Source organism: Miscanthus floridulus, chromosome 11 (genome assembly GCF_019320115.1).
Source record: "Miscanthus floridulus cultivar M001 chromosome 11, ASM1932011v1, whole genome shotgun sequence".
Classification (NCBI taxonomy): Eukaryota; Viridiplantae; Streptophyta; class Magnoliopsida; order Poales; family Poaceae; genus Miscanthus; species Miscanthus floridulus.
This window is the reverse complement of record NC_089590.1, coordinates 10,699,642-10,714,398: the sequence shown is the minus strand read 5'-3', so window position 1 is coordinate 10,714,398 and position 14,757 is coordinate 10,699,642. Positions and strand designations below refer to the sequence as shown.

At 40.3% G+C, this 14,757-nt stretch overlaps 1 protein-coding gene across 1 annotated transcript; it reads left to right on the top strand.

Annotated features, from left to right (window-relative positions):
- The first annotated feature begins 6,555 nt into the window (after positions 1–6,555).
- LOC136491635 (uncharacterized) lies at positions 6,556–14,261 on the top strand. Its single transcript, XM_066487919.1, has 3 exons — positions 6,556–6,900; positions 13,734–13,836; positions 13,936–14,261. The coding sequence occupies exons 1-3, from the start codon at positions 6,556–6,558 to the stop codon at positions 14,259–14,261; spliced, it is 774 nt and encodes a 257-aa protein (XP_066344016.1).
- The last annotated feature ends 496 nt before the right edge of the window (positions 14,262–14,757 follow it).

Sequence of the window (14,757 nt, the reverse complement as noted above, 5' to 3'; positions counted from 1 at the left end):
TTTCTGGTCATCTGAGGATGACAAAAGAAATAAACATACATGATTTACATAAACAAAGGAGCCAAATAAAATACCGTATGCTCCTAACATTTCAAAGGTTACATGCACCAGTACTAATCTATGTAAGCTAAGATCTATGATCTCCTGCTTGTCCTCAGTAGAGCACTTACTATCCAAAAAACAACATAACAATTAAATGACACACATCATGTGAGTTTACTGTTACAATGATTCCTGAGTGTTGAAACATTAAATATATACAATACAAGCTTTATTTGTAATATATATATACATATTATATGTACATAAAATAACGTACAATATATGTATATGCATGTAATATATACGTTAGTTTCATATTTTAGTTTGTACAAAATGTTCAAACATTATAAACGTGTAGAATACGTATATTATTAGTAGCGTAGAATGCGTATTCGAAAACCTATTCGAAAACAAAAACGAATCATCAATTGAAAATAGAAACAAAAAAAAAAGAAAAAAAAGGAAACCTTTAGTCTCGGTTGGTAATATCAACCGGGACTAAAGGGCCGCCCCACGTGGCTAGGCCAGGAGGCCTCTTTAGTCCCGGTTGGTCTTACCAACCGAGACTAAAGGTGCACCTTTAGTCCTAGGCGCGAAATCAGGACTAAAGTAGGGACCCTTTAGTCCTGGATTTGTGCTCCCGGTTCCAAAACTAGGACTGAAGGGGGTTGAGAACCGGGAGTACAGCTCGTTTATCTACTAGTGATTGCAGCTATTGGTTATGGAAAGGACAGCGATGGCACAAAGTATTGGCTGATGAAGAATTCGTGGGGCACAAGGTGGGGTGAGAATGGATTCCTGAGGATGGAGAAGGGCATTTCTGACAAGAGGGGGATGTGTGGCCTTGCCATGCAACCATCCTACCCTACTGCATAAGTCGAGCTTCAAATGCGTAATCACTTCCCTACATTAATACATGTGGGTTCAATAAACGGATGGTGTCTGTATATTGTGTCATATGGATATGTTCTGTAAATGAATACCTTGTAATTGGTCCAGATGTGGAAAAATTGAGTAATAATTTGAAAGTATTTTTATGGCTTCATAGTTCTAATACTATACCATGTTTCCCTTTCCATTTATGGGTGCAACATATATAACTGGTTATTTAGTTCGTGTAAACTGTCAGTAGATTCTTGCCATCTCTTGAACAACTGACTGGTGCTGGATTGTCTAGTATATTTTGAAGATGTTCTAGTTTGTCTATTGCATAGCTATTAGCTATAGGCTGATAGGTCCATTTTTTATATCGTTGGGTACGGTTCATACTATCATAAACTGTTTAATTTTGACCCAAGTGGCATATGAAAACCACTTAAAACCAACTCGGTGGTCAAAATAAATGGTTTTGAAAGTTGACGTGCCAACGTTAGACAAAAGTAAGAGCGAGGGGCCAAAAATGGATTTAATCAATTAATTTAGTTTTCTTTAGATATTCATGAAAATTTTTGTATATTTAATTTACTTAAAATATATCAGAATTTTATATATTAAAATATTTATCTACACATTATTGGATTTTTATATATTAGAATTTTTGTTTTGAATCCGAATATAAATTTATTTAAAATATAACCTAAATGTTTGAAATCCTCATGTTTTGAAATCTAAATTTTTTAATTATTCGAATGAATTTGGATGGAGAAATAAACAAAACCGAAGTCGTAGACCTCAATGAGATATACAACTTTGTAGCTGATGACCTTTCTATTTGAAATCATTCATGATTCAAAAATTCTGTTTGATGTTCTTATATTTTGAAATTCAAAAAATTCAAATTATTTAAACAACTCGGAAGAAGAAATTACACTACACCACAACACCAATATAGCGTCAAACATCTGATGCTAAAAGTGTATATTTACCAATGGGCAGTTAGACGATAAAAGTACGTGGTGTAGTATTACCACCACCGGGATCTGCAACTTAATAGTTGATGACTGTTTGAAGTTGTGTTATTTATAATATTTTAGTATAGATAAATATTTATCAATAAGTAAATCTAAATATATATATATATAATTTTTTCATAAATATCTAAAAATCTAAAGTATTTTTTTCATAAATTAGACAATGATGAGAGTTGAGGGACCAAAAATGGGCTTAATCCTTGATTTTATTTCCTAGTTGCTGGAATTTTCTGGTCATCTGAGGGTAACAAAAGAAATAAACATACAAGATTTACATAAACAAAGGAGTCCAATAAAATACCGTATGCTCCTGACATTTCAAAGGTTACATGCACCAGTAGTAATCTATGTAAGCTAAGATCTATGATCTCCTGCTTGTCCTCAGTAGAGCACTTACTATCCAAAAAACAACATAACAATTAAATGACACACATCATGTGAGTTTACTGTTACAATGATTCCTGAGTGTTGAAACATTAAAATACCAACATCTTTGGCCTCCTTCGAAGTTACAGAAGTCGCAATGCAAAGACTTGTTATGCTCAGCAATATATAAATTCCATATCACTAGATGCTTATTGTTTGACGACATGATGGATATTTTGCAGCAAATTCAGCAATATTCTTGCCTTTTTTTTGTGACTAGCAATATCTTGCCTGAGTTTCCTCCTTTCTGCATTGTGCTTTGTCCATATTCTGCATCCACATAGCAAGCATTCATCCCAAATTCACCCTTGCTATCGCCGTCCATCACCTCAATCGGCTAGGCATGGCCGGCGTCATTGAAGCCGTCTGAAATGGCGGCGACGCGGAAGGGGCTGGGCGGGGGCGGCGCGGTGAGGAGGGCAACGTAGCGGGTGGTGACGAGCGTGGGGCAGAGGCCGTGGCACGCGAGGCGGTGGGCCAACTGGAGCAGCATGGGGCTGGTATGGCCCTGCATGGCCATTCGGAACGGCAGGAGCAGCATGTGCTCGCAGTGGCTCTCGTTGGAGATGGAGGCGGCGGAGGAGGATGAGGAGGAAGGCGAGGTGGTGGTGCCGGACCTCGGCGCGTGGTGGCTCTCCGTGGCCGCTCATTGGCTCCATCTGTTCTCTTGAGTCTTCTTGTAGGCTTGCAGCGAGTGTTTTTCTGTTGGTAGCATGAGGCGGCCGTTAAATAGGTCGGGCAGTGGAGTGGCGCGCAAGGTTCTTCGTCGTCCTGAATAAAGGTCAGAAATTGCGTGGTCTGAAAGCAAAGCTGTGTTGACTTGTGAACTGGGTGCACGTGCATCATGCCGGGCAACTGGGCCGTCGCTTCCTAGTTGCTTCCTATCCAGTCACTTAAGGCCTGTTTAGTTGCCAAAAAATTTTGCATAGTACCCGTCACATCGAATCTTGCGGCACATGCATGCAGTACTAAATATAGACGAAAAAAAAACTAATTGCACAGTTAGGTGAGAAATCACGAGACGAAACTTTTGAACCTAATTAGTCCATAACTAGACACTAATTGCTAAATACAAACGAAAGTGCTATAGTAGTCAAAATCCAAAAATTTTTGGATCTAAACGGGGCCTTATTTGGAACGAGCCTTCTACCTTTGAGGTAATGTTTCCGACCATCTCTAGCTTTGAGGTAATATTTGAAACTGAAAGTCACAACTCACAAGGCCGAAGGTAGTCTGAATACTACGGTTTTCAAATTGAAATGTTGAGGTAAACATCGTGATTTAAAAGGATTTAAACTTCAAATTTCGTTTTCTGAATAATGATCTTGAGGGCACTACTGCAGACAAAGATTTCCCTGTCGGTGCGAAACCAATAGGGAAATGTAAAATACCATACACCGACAGGAAAACACCGGACAGAAACAAAGCGACGGAATATAGATTTTACTATCGGTCGAGGTATTTTCTGTCGGGACACCAATTTCCTTGTCGGTACGGCGTCGACAGGAAAATTCACATTCACCAGGTCTATTGTCTATCCTTAACACAGTTTACCAACAGGGAAATATAAACCACCATCAAAAAAACTTCAATATTCTAGGTTTATGTACTGGAAAAACGACAAAAAAAATTAGAATCCATAGAACAATATCAAATTTAATTTGATCCATTTTTATAGCAAGAAAATTCACTTAACATGTCCCGGGACAGGCTATGTTAGACATATTGTCTCACATCACAGTGATGACATTCATTCTTTTCAAATGCAACTCAAAATTTTGATGATTTTGAAATGAATTCTGGAACTCTATATAAATATCACTACTGGAAAATACATTTTCACAGTCAGTCACTTGGGGTTAACAGTGGCAGTGTATCCCCTACAGCCCTGCCTTGAAAATAAAAGATTTTCAGTGACCGCAGCGTGCAGGTCAAGTGTGTTACTCATTATATATTCTTGTTCTTGCTGAATAAACGTATGGTATCTGCTGAGAGTGACCCACAATCAGCTAGAAATACAAATTAAAGTAATCCTAGAATGCTGTGTGGAATTGACAACACAGCGCGTAGTAACCTCCACATTAGTTAACTGAAGAATTAATATTTACGTCACAGAACGTACACCCGAATTACACACCGAACCAGCTCCTCCAACTTAGCAAATTTCTACGTCCAGGGGCGTACTCCGCCCAATGCCCTCCTTTGCTGATCCAGCGGCAAGAAGCAAACAGCCATAGAACCCAGCACTGACGAGTGAGAAGGAAACAGGAGCAAAAAGGGAAAAGGCGCGAGAAGATTTAAAAAGTGCGGGTGGACTGCACAGATTGGCTCGCGTCCGTGAAAAAAAAAGGCATGACGGTGAGAGAACTGCACAGACGGAGGGTGAAGGACAGAAGGAGTGATCGCCGGGTTATTCCATCGATGGAGGGGACGATTCGTTGGGTTAACCAAGTGAATCGCGATCTTGTATTCTGTACCATGGAGACTGAAGAAGAGGCTAACCAAGTGAATCGCGATCTTAACAAGTGAGTAATATAACCCCTCTGTATTACTTGTTACTTGATATCAAATGGATTTTGTTGTTTCAATTCCATGTACAGCACTACAGCTACTCTTTGCTTATATACTCTGTTTGCCATGAGAGATCTAGAATTAGTAAAAGAATTTTCTCTGCAATTGCACGAGTCCCCAACATATGTTAATGGATTTTATTGTTTCAATCCCATTTACAATGACTCTTTGCTTATATATTCTGTTTGTCATGAGATCTAGAATTAGTAAAAGAATTTTCTCTGCAATTGCACAAGTCCCCTGCTCATGTTATGTTTTCTGTTCTTGAGAAATGCTACCTGGTTTGGTACCTCACGTTGGCATGGAATTTGGAAATTTGAATGAAGCTTGGGCATTTTGGCTTTGCTACGGTGGACAACAAGGCTTTGAGGGTATACAAACAAAAGAACATCTAATGGCAAGATTACATCATGCAAATTTGTTTGTGCAAATGAGGGTCGTCGATTGCCAGACAAAAGACATCATCTAACAAAATGCCCTCAAGCCGAAACTAGAACAGATTGTCAAGTCAACATGAATCTAAAAATGGATCGAGAGAAGGGAATTCTACAAGTGTCTGCGCTGATTTTGGAACACAATCATGCACTACACTTAAAGGTGTCACAAAGAAAATTTTAGATTTCCAAAAGCTGCCATGAGTTGGCTACTCGCCAAGTTGGTGGTCCACTTAATCTTAGCTACACCCTTCTTGAAGAAGGGGGTGATACTGACAAAAGACAATCTTGCTAAAAGGAATTGGAATGGTAGTAAGGCTTGTTGTTTTTGTAGCACACCTGAAACTTTCCAACACTATTTTTTTATTGCCATTATGCCAAATTTCTTTGGCGTGCTGTGTTTGTTTTGTTTGGCATTAATCCTCCAAGGAACATGGACCATCTTTTCAATAGTTGGTCAAAGCTAGGAGGTTCCAATCATAATCATCTATTATTGACTGGGGCTGCAGCGTTTTGCTGGGCAATATGGATCACAAGAAACGATATGGTTTTTGATAAAGTTCACCCAAAAACTTTTTTGCAGGTTCTTTTCAGGGGGACACACTGGTTACGATTTTGGGCTCTGTTGCAGCGCTCGGATGACGACAAGGAATGGATTCTTGATGCTTGCAAGCTACTAGAATCGAGAGCCATGGAGTTCTTCGCATCACATGGATGGTCCTTCATTTATCGTCTTGAACTTTAGTTCTGAATCTATAATAAGTTTTAATTATGGGTGTGGTACTATAATAAGTTTGATGCTTCTTCTTAGAAGAAGGCTGAGGCCAAAAATTTTTCATTATCTAAAAAAAGCTACACCTCTGTGATCGCTAGAATTATTTACGGACCAAGCACCAACGAGAGATGGCATATGGACAAGCAGGTAGTATGCTTAGGTATTTTCAGGACAAAATTGCTGAGAATCCATCGTTCTGGTATGCGTTGCAAATGGATTGTGAAGAACAAATAACAAACATATTCTAGGCTGATGATAAAATGATGATGGATAATGCACACTTTGGTAATGTTGTTAGATTTGACACTACTTTTGGAACAAACAAGGAGAGCTGGCCTTTTGGTGTGTTTGTTGGATTCAATCACTTTAGATAACTATAGTTTTTGGTGCTGCTCTCATGTATGATGAGACATTTGAATCCTTCAAGTGGTTGTTTGAGACCAAAGCTCATACTGGACAACAGCTTAAAACTTTCTACACAGATCAGGATGTAGCAATGGGAAAGGTAGTTGCAGAAGCATGGCATGGATTATGCGCCTTCCACATCATGCAAAATGCTAAACATCTACATGAAGAGAAGGATGAAGAGAAGGAAAATGTGAAGAAGAAAATAGAGAAGAAAATGGAGAAGAATGGTGAGAAGAATGAAAGCTTAAGTATTCTATCAGATTTTAGCGACCACATGTTTGAGTATGAAGACATGGTACAATTTGAACAAAAATTTAACCTCGTGAGGCAAAAGGTAAGCAAGCAAATTTGGTTGGATAGTATATACAAATTGAAAGAAAAATGAGAAGTACACAATTGAATGTGAGTTTGAACAACGACTTGAAAATCCATTTCAAATCTGTCATCCGCTTCTTTAAGCATTTGATTAAAAGAAAAGTTACCTAAATTCTAAATTTGATTAAAGGAAAAGGTTACCAAAAATGGGTATGAGGAGACGACCACCTATGTCATTGCAGGCTGGCAAGTTGTATACACCTATTATATTTGAAGCTTTTCAAGGTGAATATGAAAGATCCTTTGCAGCTTGGACCAAGGCGGTAGATGAAAATAATGCATATCTAGTAGGAGATTGTACATACGAGGAGTATAAATTTGTTGGCGATCCTTTGAAGCAAATAGTTATATGCAGCTGCAAGCAATTTGATAGAATTGGGATATTGTGTGGTCATTCTCTTAAGGTTCTTGATTTGATGAATATCAAGTCACTACCACCACAATATGTGTTAAAGCATTGGAGACAAGGAAAGCGTGGACTGCAACTGTACAAGACAATAAGGGAAGAAACATAATTGAAAATCCAAAGATAGATGTCATGCTTCGCTTAAGATATATGTTACATAAATTTCTCAATTTGGCACATCAAGTAGCCAACTTTCCTCAATGTGCTGTGCCAGTGGACAGCACACTTGACATCCTTGGCAAGCAAAATTTCCATCTGTTCCGGATTTTCTAGAGAGGGGGGAAATTAAGGGGCAGCGGCGGTCATGCCTCCTAGCTCACATGCCCTCCTACCTGGCTTCAAATTTAGGTATTAAGCTTCGCCTTATCTGGTTGTGTTCCAACTCTAAAGCTAAAACTTTCTTGAGTTTAGCCTTAGTTCTCTTAAGTAATGCTTCTAGATCGTCAACGTAGTTTATCAGAAGGTCAAAACTGGTCATACATTACCCTGCATAAGATACAAAAGTGGACAAAACAAGGGTAAGCCTGTTTGAGCATAGGTCAATGGTTATTTCGATCACATCAATAAGTATAAGTTTATCAATACTTCCTTTGGCTAGCTACCTTCGCCGGCAACGACGCCAGAAATGTTTGTTGGTATTTATTGACTTGTCACTTATTTTAAGTAGCCACCTATGATATGCTTACATCTCTTAGCATTACTTGTACTAGGTTGTCATCCCTAATGATGGTGCCAGAGATGCTTATTGGTTTTACCTAGTATTACTACTAGAATAATACTAAGTAGTTCTTTATTATTTCAGGTGACTAGAAATAATATATAGATATAAAAAGGAAATATGCAGAGCTTGTCTTCCTTCGTAACCACATCCTACATGCACCTATATTTGGGGAGTGGACTACTAAGGACTCAACGGGAGTGTCACATCCGTGATCTACCACATGACACAAAATATAGGGTGAATCCGTAGGTAAACAATGTATAAGCACCTTGCTTACACAATGTCGACCACCCACCCATGGATCCTTAGACCGAGCGCTATACGAACTTATGCATGAACATGATGATAATCCAACTATACTAACCATATAATCAAAGTAGATGATGAACATTATAATGAAGAACATAAATGAGATGAATATTAATATTGTCATAACAATTGTAGCAAGCATATAAAAGTAATGGAGTTACAAAAGAGAGAGGTACAAAGATTATACCAAACCACGCTCTTGACAAGATTGGGAATCCAAGCAAAGCCTGCTTGCCTCCCTCTAGACCTAGCCTAACTAGCTATGCCCTAGAATTGATGGAGCTCTAAGGATGATTAGGGTTTGTCTTCTCAAATGACTTCTCTATCTCTAGATGGGAGGGGGGTAGGGGTTGGTATATATAGGCTGGAGCGTCCATTATGAACCATTGGATCAAACCGACTTAAAGGACAGCATAGATACAACCTAGGAGATGGTGGAAAACCAACATTCGAAGGAGGTGCTGTCATGTGGGCCTAGGGGGGCGGGCGCCCTATAGGTGGGTCAGCTGACCCCACCTGGCAGCCACTCGGGCTCCGCCTCGGTGTGGAGTCCTCTCGAGTCTTCTGGTGTCCGTTTCGCTAAGGATAAGCATGATTAATTCTGACATATAGGTCCACCTTGATGGTTTTCTAGATAAACCCTGTAGAAAATATAGATTCACCAAAACTCATAGAATTTGTTAGTTTAAACCCCTAGACCTTTGTTGGTGATTATATTTATGCCCTTATGCATGTTATATTGATGGTTTATAATGGTTGTTAACTATCGTCGACACCCATCATGTGCCATGTCGAGAACCACCCCTACGCATACAAGCCAACACTCTTGTGTTGCTATGGCTTGAAGATGCCTCGGTGGATTTACTATTTATAGGCACCAAGCACCCCAACCTAAGGAAAGAAGTAGGCGCACATCCTGAAAAATCATGAACCACTCCCCGAGAAAAACACCCGCGTCCCATCTAACTCCACACTAGGCCCATATACCCAAATCAATCAAAGGCCCAGCTCTAGTCGAGCATGATAGGGGCGTCGCTGGACCGGTGCCGCAAGCTAGGTACCCACACGTGCCTCCCTCCCCAAGTTTTAACGTTGCTCCGACCCATCACACTGGGCCCGACCAGTTGAGGGGCTGTAGTTGGGGGGAGGTACCCCCAGCACCACTCTTCCCCTAACCCGTGACCCAACGCTGGCTCAGCTAAGCCGCCCTCGTACCACCCCCGCGATGAGGTTGTCCTTCATCAATTTATTTCATCTGTGCGTTCAGGTGGCACACTCAAAGGTCAGCTGCGCCGAAGGAGCGTGGCGAGAAGGTTGTAGGATGATGACGATGGGTGGACCCTCACCGAGTGTGCGTGAAGGTTCAACGCCCACCATGGAGGGGACCATCCTGACAGCAGTAGTGGCCTGTCAAGGCGATTGGGCCCTAGGAGTGGTTGGCTAGAGAAAGGAGTTTACCACCGTACCCTTGGTTATTCTATAGTGCTCACCCTTAGAGTCCTAGCCCTAATGTAATTCCACCACGTCCCCAGGTATGGTCTATAAATACCCGGGGCGCTCCTGTAAGGAGGGGGTTTTTCTTAGCTACTTCCCTAGACAAATTAATAAGCATATAATCCGCATTTTCAAACCGTCCCTCTCACCCTTGCCGCCTATCTCGTCCATCTCCTTGTGGGAAACCCTCGGCCCCTCCCTACGCATCTCAGCGAGAGCAAGTGGCTAGGAGTGACCATACAAGCACTTCTCCCAAATCAAGTGCACCCAAGGAATATCCAACCTGTTATAGAATTTGTGAAAATCTTTAAGACCAAACTTTCATTTTGTATGCTTAAATTCAGAACCCCCAAGCCACCACTGTCTTTTGGAAACCAGACTAACTTCTTCCATGCAGCCTTTGGTGGAGCCTTATTATTAATATCAGAGCCCCACCATAAACAATGTTTTCCTTGCAGCTCGAGAACTGACCGGCGATGACTCGGCCATGATGGCGAGGCACGAGCAGTGGATGGTCTAGTAGGATGACACTAAGAAGGCATATTGGTTCTAGGTGTTCAAGCCAACATCAAATTCATCGAGTAGTTCAACGCCGTCGGGAACCAAAAGTTCTGGCTTGCTGTGAACCAGTTTGCCGACCTTAGTAACGAAAAATTCAGAGCAACCTAGACCAACAAAGGATTCAACCCACATGTGGTGAAGGTGCCCACAGGATTCCACTACAAGAATGTTAGCACCCTTGCGCTTCCGGCAACTATATTGATTATATAGGCCATAGCGTTTAGTTCAACAATAGTTACAAAAGAGAGGGGTACAAAGATTATACCAAACCACGCTCTTGACAAGATCAGGAATCCAAGCGAAGCCTGCTTGCCTCCCTCTATACCTAGCCTAACTAGCTATGCCCCTAGAATTGATGGAGCTCTGAGGATGATTAGGGTTTCTATCTTCTCAAATGACTCCTCTATCTTCTTATGCGGGGGGTAGGGGTTGGTATATATAGGCCGCAGCAGTATCATTTCTGGCTTATTCCAAAATAAACGCATGGCTCCTGATCTCCCGGGCCAAATTCTATATAATACCACAACAGTATCATTTCTAGCTTGCTCAGCCTGCTTACTTCCCCTTCTTTCTTGAGCAAACTTCAACAGTCAAAAGCCACCACCGCCAATGTCTTAACCCTAGCAAATCCTCTGTTCTAGCAAACTACCGTTCAAGTAACCTCTCTTAGATTCAGATCCATTTCGGCTACAATGGCAACCAACGACCACGTTCCTGAGGTACGCCTTCAAACTTCTGCCTTTCAAGTGTTAGCCGCTACTCTATATTTTCCTTTTTCTTAAATTCATCCCAACTGGTTTCTAGGAAATGAGGAACAAAATTTTGATTCCATCGGCTATTATTACTAATGCCTATTATCTTGGACCCATGGGTGACCCTAATCCATCCAATTTCATCAATCAAGAAACCAACCAGATCCCCTTCAAACAACCTACATTAGATTTGTCTTCTTAGAACACCAAAACTCCTCTTAGAAACTGGCCCAAATGCCTAAGGAATGGAAGGATTGGTTCCATAAGGTATCAGAGAAAAAGGCTGGAGATTGGGAAATTTATGACTTGAATCAATGACTGACACTCTCACTGTCTGGAATGGAGATGAATGACTCGCTTCTGATTTCTACATCTTACTTTTGGTCCAACACTTTGAATGCTTTTGTCTTTAGTCACGGTCCAATGACCATCACTCTAGCCGATATTTACATGTTGATCGGCCTTAGAATAACAGGATCAATGCAACCCTATGATTTCTTAAGTGCTGGGTCCAAGAAATTAGCCAAAATATAAGACTGTGAAGGATAGGCAAGCTATATTCTGAACCATATTGGGGATGGATCGATTGTTGATGAAAGAGAGCATGTAGCTTTCCTAAATATGTGGCTAGAAAAATTCAACTTTTGTGGGTTATCTTGCAGACCAACTTATAATCATAAATACATGGCAAAACGTTTAGCAGCTGGCAATGAAATTCCCCTCAGAAATTATCTGCTAGGGTCTGCTTATCACCTGATGCACCAAGTATCTATTCAATTACTGAAAAATGAACTAGTGCATACTATTAGTGTCCCTTGGTGGTTAACACAATTGTGGTTGAATTTGTACATGCATAAAATTGTAAGACTCAATCTCAAGAATCCGAGCTTCCCTTCTTCCAACTTTGCTGAAGATTATAAAGGAAAAGAAGGAAGAACTCGACAGTGTATGAATTATGGTCAAGCTGCATCAACCATAACAATTGCTGTTGATATAGGCCACCTTTTCAAGAATTTTTTTAGAGGGTTTGATGCAAACATCTTGACTTGGCTGCCTTATGATGAGGATGAAGACAATGAACTAGTCCTGCTAGTTAAATTTCGGTTTGAAACAGGTTGCTTAGATGAAATAGTTGCTACAATTTTTAGTTGTATTATCAAACCCTATGTACCATTAGCCGAATTTTGCCATGGCCGTGGTAAAATGGATATTGGTTCTTTTCTCCCAGATAACCTCCCAACTTATGAATTCCATAATCCTTCTTTTGTGGCCCGTGCATTCAGCCTTGGTCAACTACCTCCTCGACTATTCTTTAGGAACACTCTAAAGCCAAGAGAAGGTATCAGCGAGATGATGGAAACTTCTAGAGTTTTTCAACTAGGATCAGACCTTTCTTCTCTTTACCTACATGAATAGACAATAGCTATCTTCTTCTCAAATTTGTTTGCTTCCTAGTGGCAAGAATGGCACTCTCACCTCTTCTGCAGTCCAATTCATCCCAACTGTTTAGCCCTAGATGAAGAATTTGCTTCTAATAGTGAGGTAATTTACTACTTTTTCTTTTAGAAGGATTATCTAACAAGTTCTCCTATCAATTCATCTAACAAATTTTTTTGCAGGATATCGAATTTGATCCGCCAAACATGGACAGGAAAGGGCATCCCATAGAATATTATCCACCATGTCCAGCCCCAAGAATGGGATCAACTGCACCCACTTTGAAAAGTTGATAAAAAACCTAGCTGCCCCAACAATACTCACATATCAGTCTTCAAAACGCAAGGCAACTCAAGGTGTTACTTAGAAAACCACCACTAGGAAGAGACTTCGCAGAACAAAATCATCAATTGCTCAGGTAACTTAACTTATCTTCCCCCTTAAGATGATATCCAACTTCTAATTCAATCCCTTTCTTGTAGTCATCAACTATTGCATCTCAATCTACCTTGGGTGCCGAATTGTTATCCTAGGCATTTGAATCGGCGTCTACCAACCTCTCATCGGTTAATCCTCCTAAGGAGCTGATTACAACTAAAATAACCAATGCTTCTAACAGACCCAAAATAGCAGAAGATGAGAATCTCTCTACTTCACCTCCAGATGTCACCAAGGTGTCTCCTCAAGACTTTAAATCTTATGTAATCCTCACTCATCTCTGATCATTCTCCTTTATCAGACACCACCTGAGAAAACATCAGCACAAGAGCAAAGGTCTAACAATCCAACAGTTGAAGATGATCCTATTGATGCTATTACCCAAACCATTGATTCTCCAACTCAGTAAACAGTCGATGGTAAGAAATTCATATGCTCATTCTTGTCCTTCTATAACAAATATAAACCGAAAAACTTCTTGATGCTTGCAGACACCAACATCGAAAGTCTAGAGCCAATAAAACCAAATGTTGAAAAAGATGTTGGCACATCATTGGCTCTTCCTTCTCCTCAGCTAGAGTTTCTTCTAGAAAAGGTATTGTGTTCCCCTCACCATTCATCTCATTGTCAACCCATTTGTCATTTCTAATAAGATTCCACTTGTTCACATGTAGGCACTTAATTCTCTAGCTCAGAGCTACTCCTTCAAGTTTGAAGAATACATAGATGAAAGTGAGATTAGCTCATCAGCCATTTTTTCCCAAGAGACCTTATCAGGTGAGACCAAAAATTGGCTAAAAGATATGTTGCCAATGCTCGAGGGAAACATAGCAGATTTGGTCTAGGATGCAGACCCAATGAGAAAAATTTTCTTAGCCATCAAGGATAATCTGACACCAAATCTTGCTGAGGCCTTAATACCTATATCCAACATCGAAGACCAAGCTCCCAAGGTGAAAAAGGCTCAAAGAAATCTGATTGACCGTGATGCTTTGATGGCCAAAAAGAATTCTAACAAAAAGGAAGCCAAAGAATTAGCACAACTGATCGACAATTTCAAGAATTCTTTTTCCAAAATTGAACCAGAACTAAATCAGCTGAGAGTTAAGCGTGCTAAGCTTGAAAAAGAACTAGAAAGTGTGAAAGCCACCATTAAACGTCTTGAGTCCAACTTGACTCAGATCCCCAATGCTATTAAATAGAAGAAACAAGAAATGATGACCAAGGTCAAAGAAGGCTAAGCTATTCGCAGCAGTCTTGAGAGCATTCCTGGATTAGCTGAAGAAGATAAACAACAAATTGCAAAAGTTGATGCTATTTGGCTAAAAGCACTATGAGCCATTCATGATGATCTTAACTTGTAATTTACACTCCAATATCTATAGCACATAAACCTGATATAACTATACTTTTTGGTTCGACTAGAAGAGCTGATTTCCAATTTCTGACTTTACTCTAACCTAACTGAATCTAAAAACGGCTTTTATCACAAAACCCGTTTGAATCCCTTCTCAGTTATCAAGGTCGCGTTCCCCTCAGTATTAGTGAAGCGGTGCTTCCCCTTCCATTAATTGGGGTTGCTTTCACACGTCCCAAGATATCTACCATCTCGCCTTCATGGCTATAAACACAAGCCAAGGGCTTTGGCCTCAAACACATCTACATTTGCAACTACTCTTATTCTCTTACATCCTTCCA

Coding starts and splice junctions, on each gene's coding strand:
- LOC136491635 (XM_066487919.1), top strand. CDS start 6,556: ATGTATGATGAGACATTTGAATCCTTCAAGTGGTTGTTTGAGACCAAA. Junction 6,901..13,733: donor TTAACCTCGTGAGGCAAAAG/GTAAGCAAGCAA, acceptor GTTCACATGTAG/GCACTTAATTCTCTAGCTCA. Junction 13,837..13,935: donor TTCCCAAGAGACCTTATCAG/GTGAGACCAAAA, acceptor AAATTTTCTTAG/CCATCAAGGATAATCTGACA.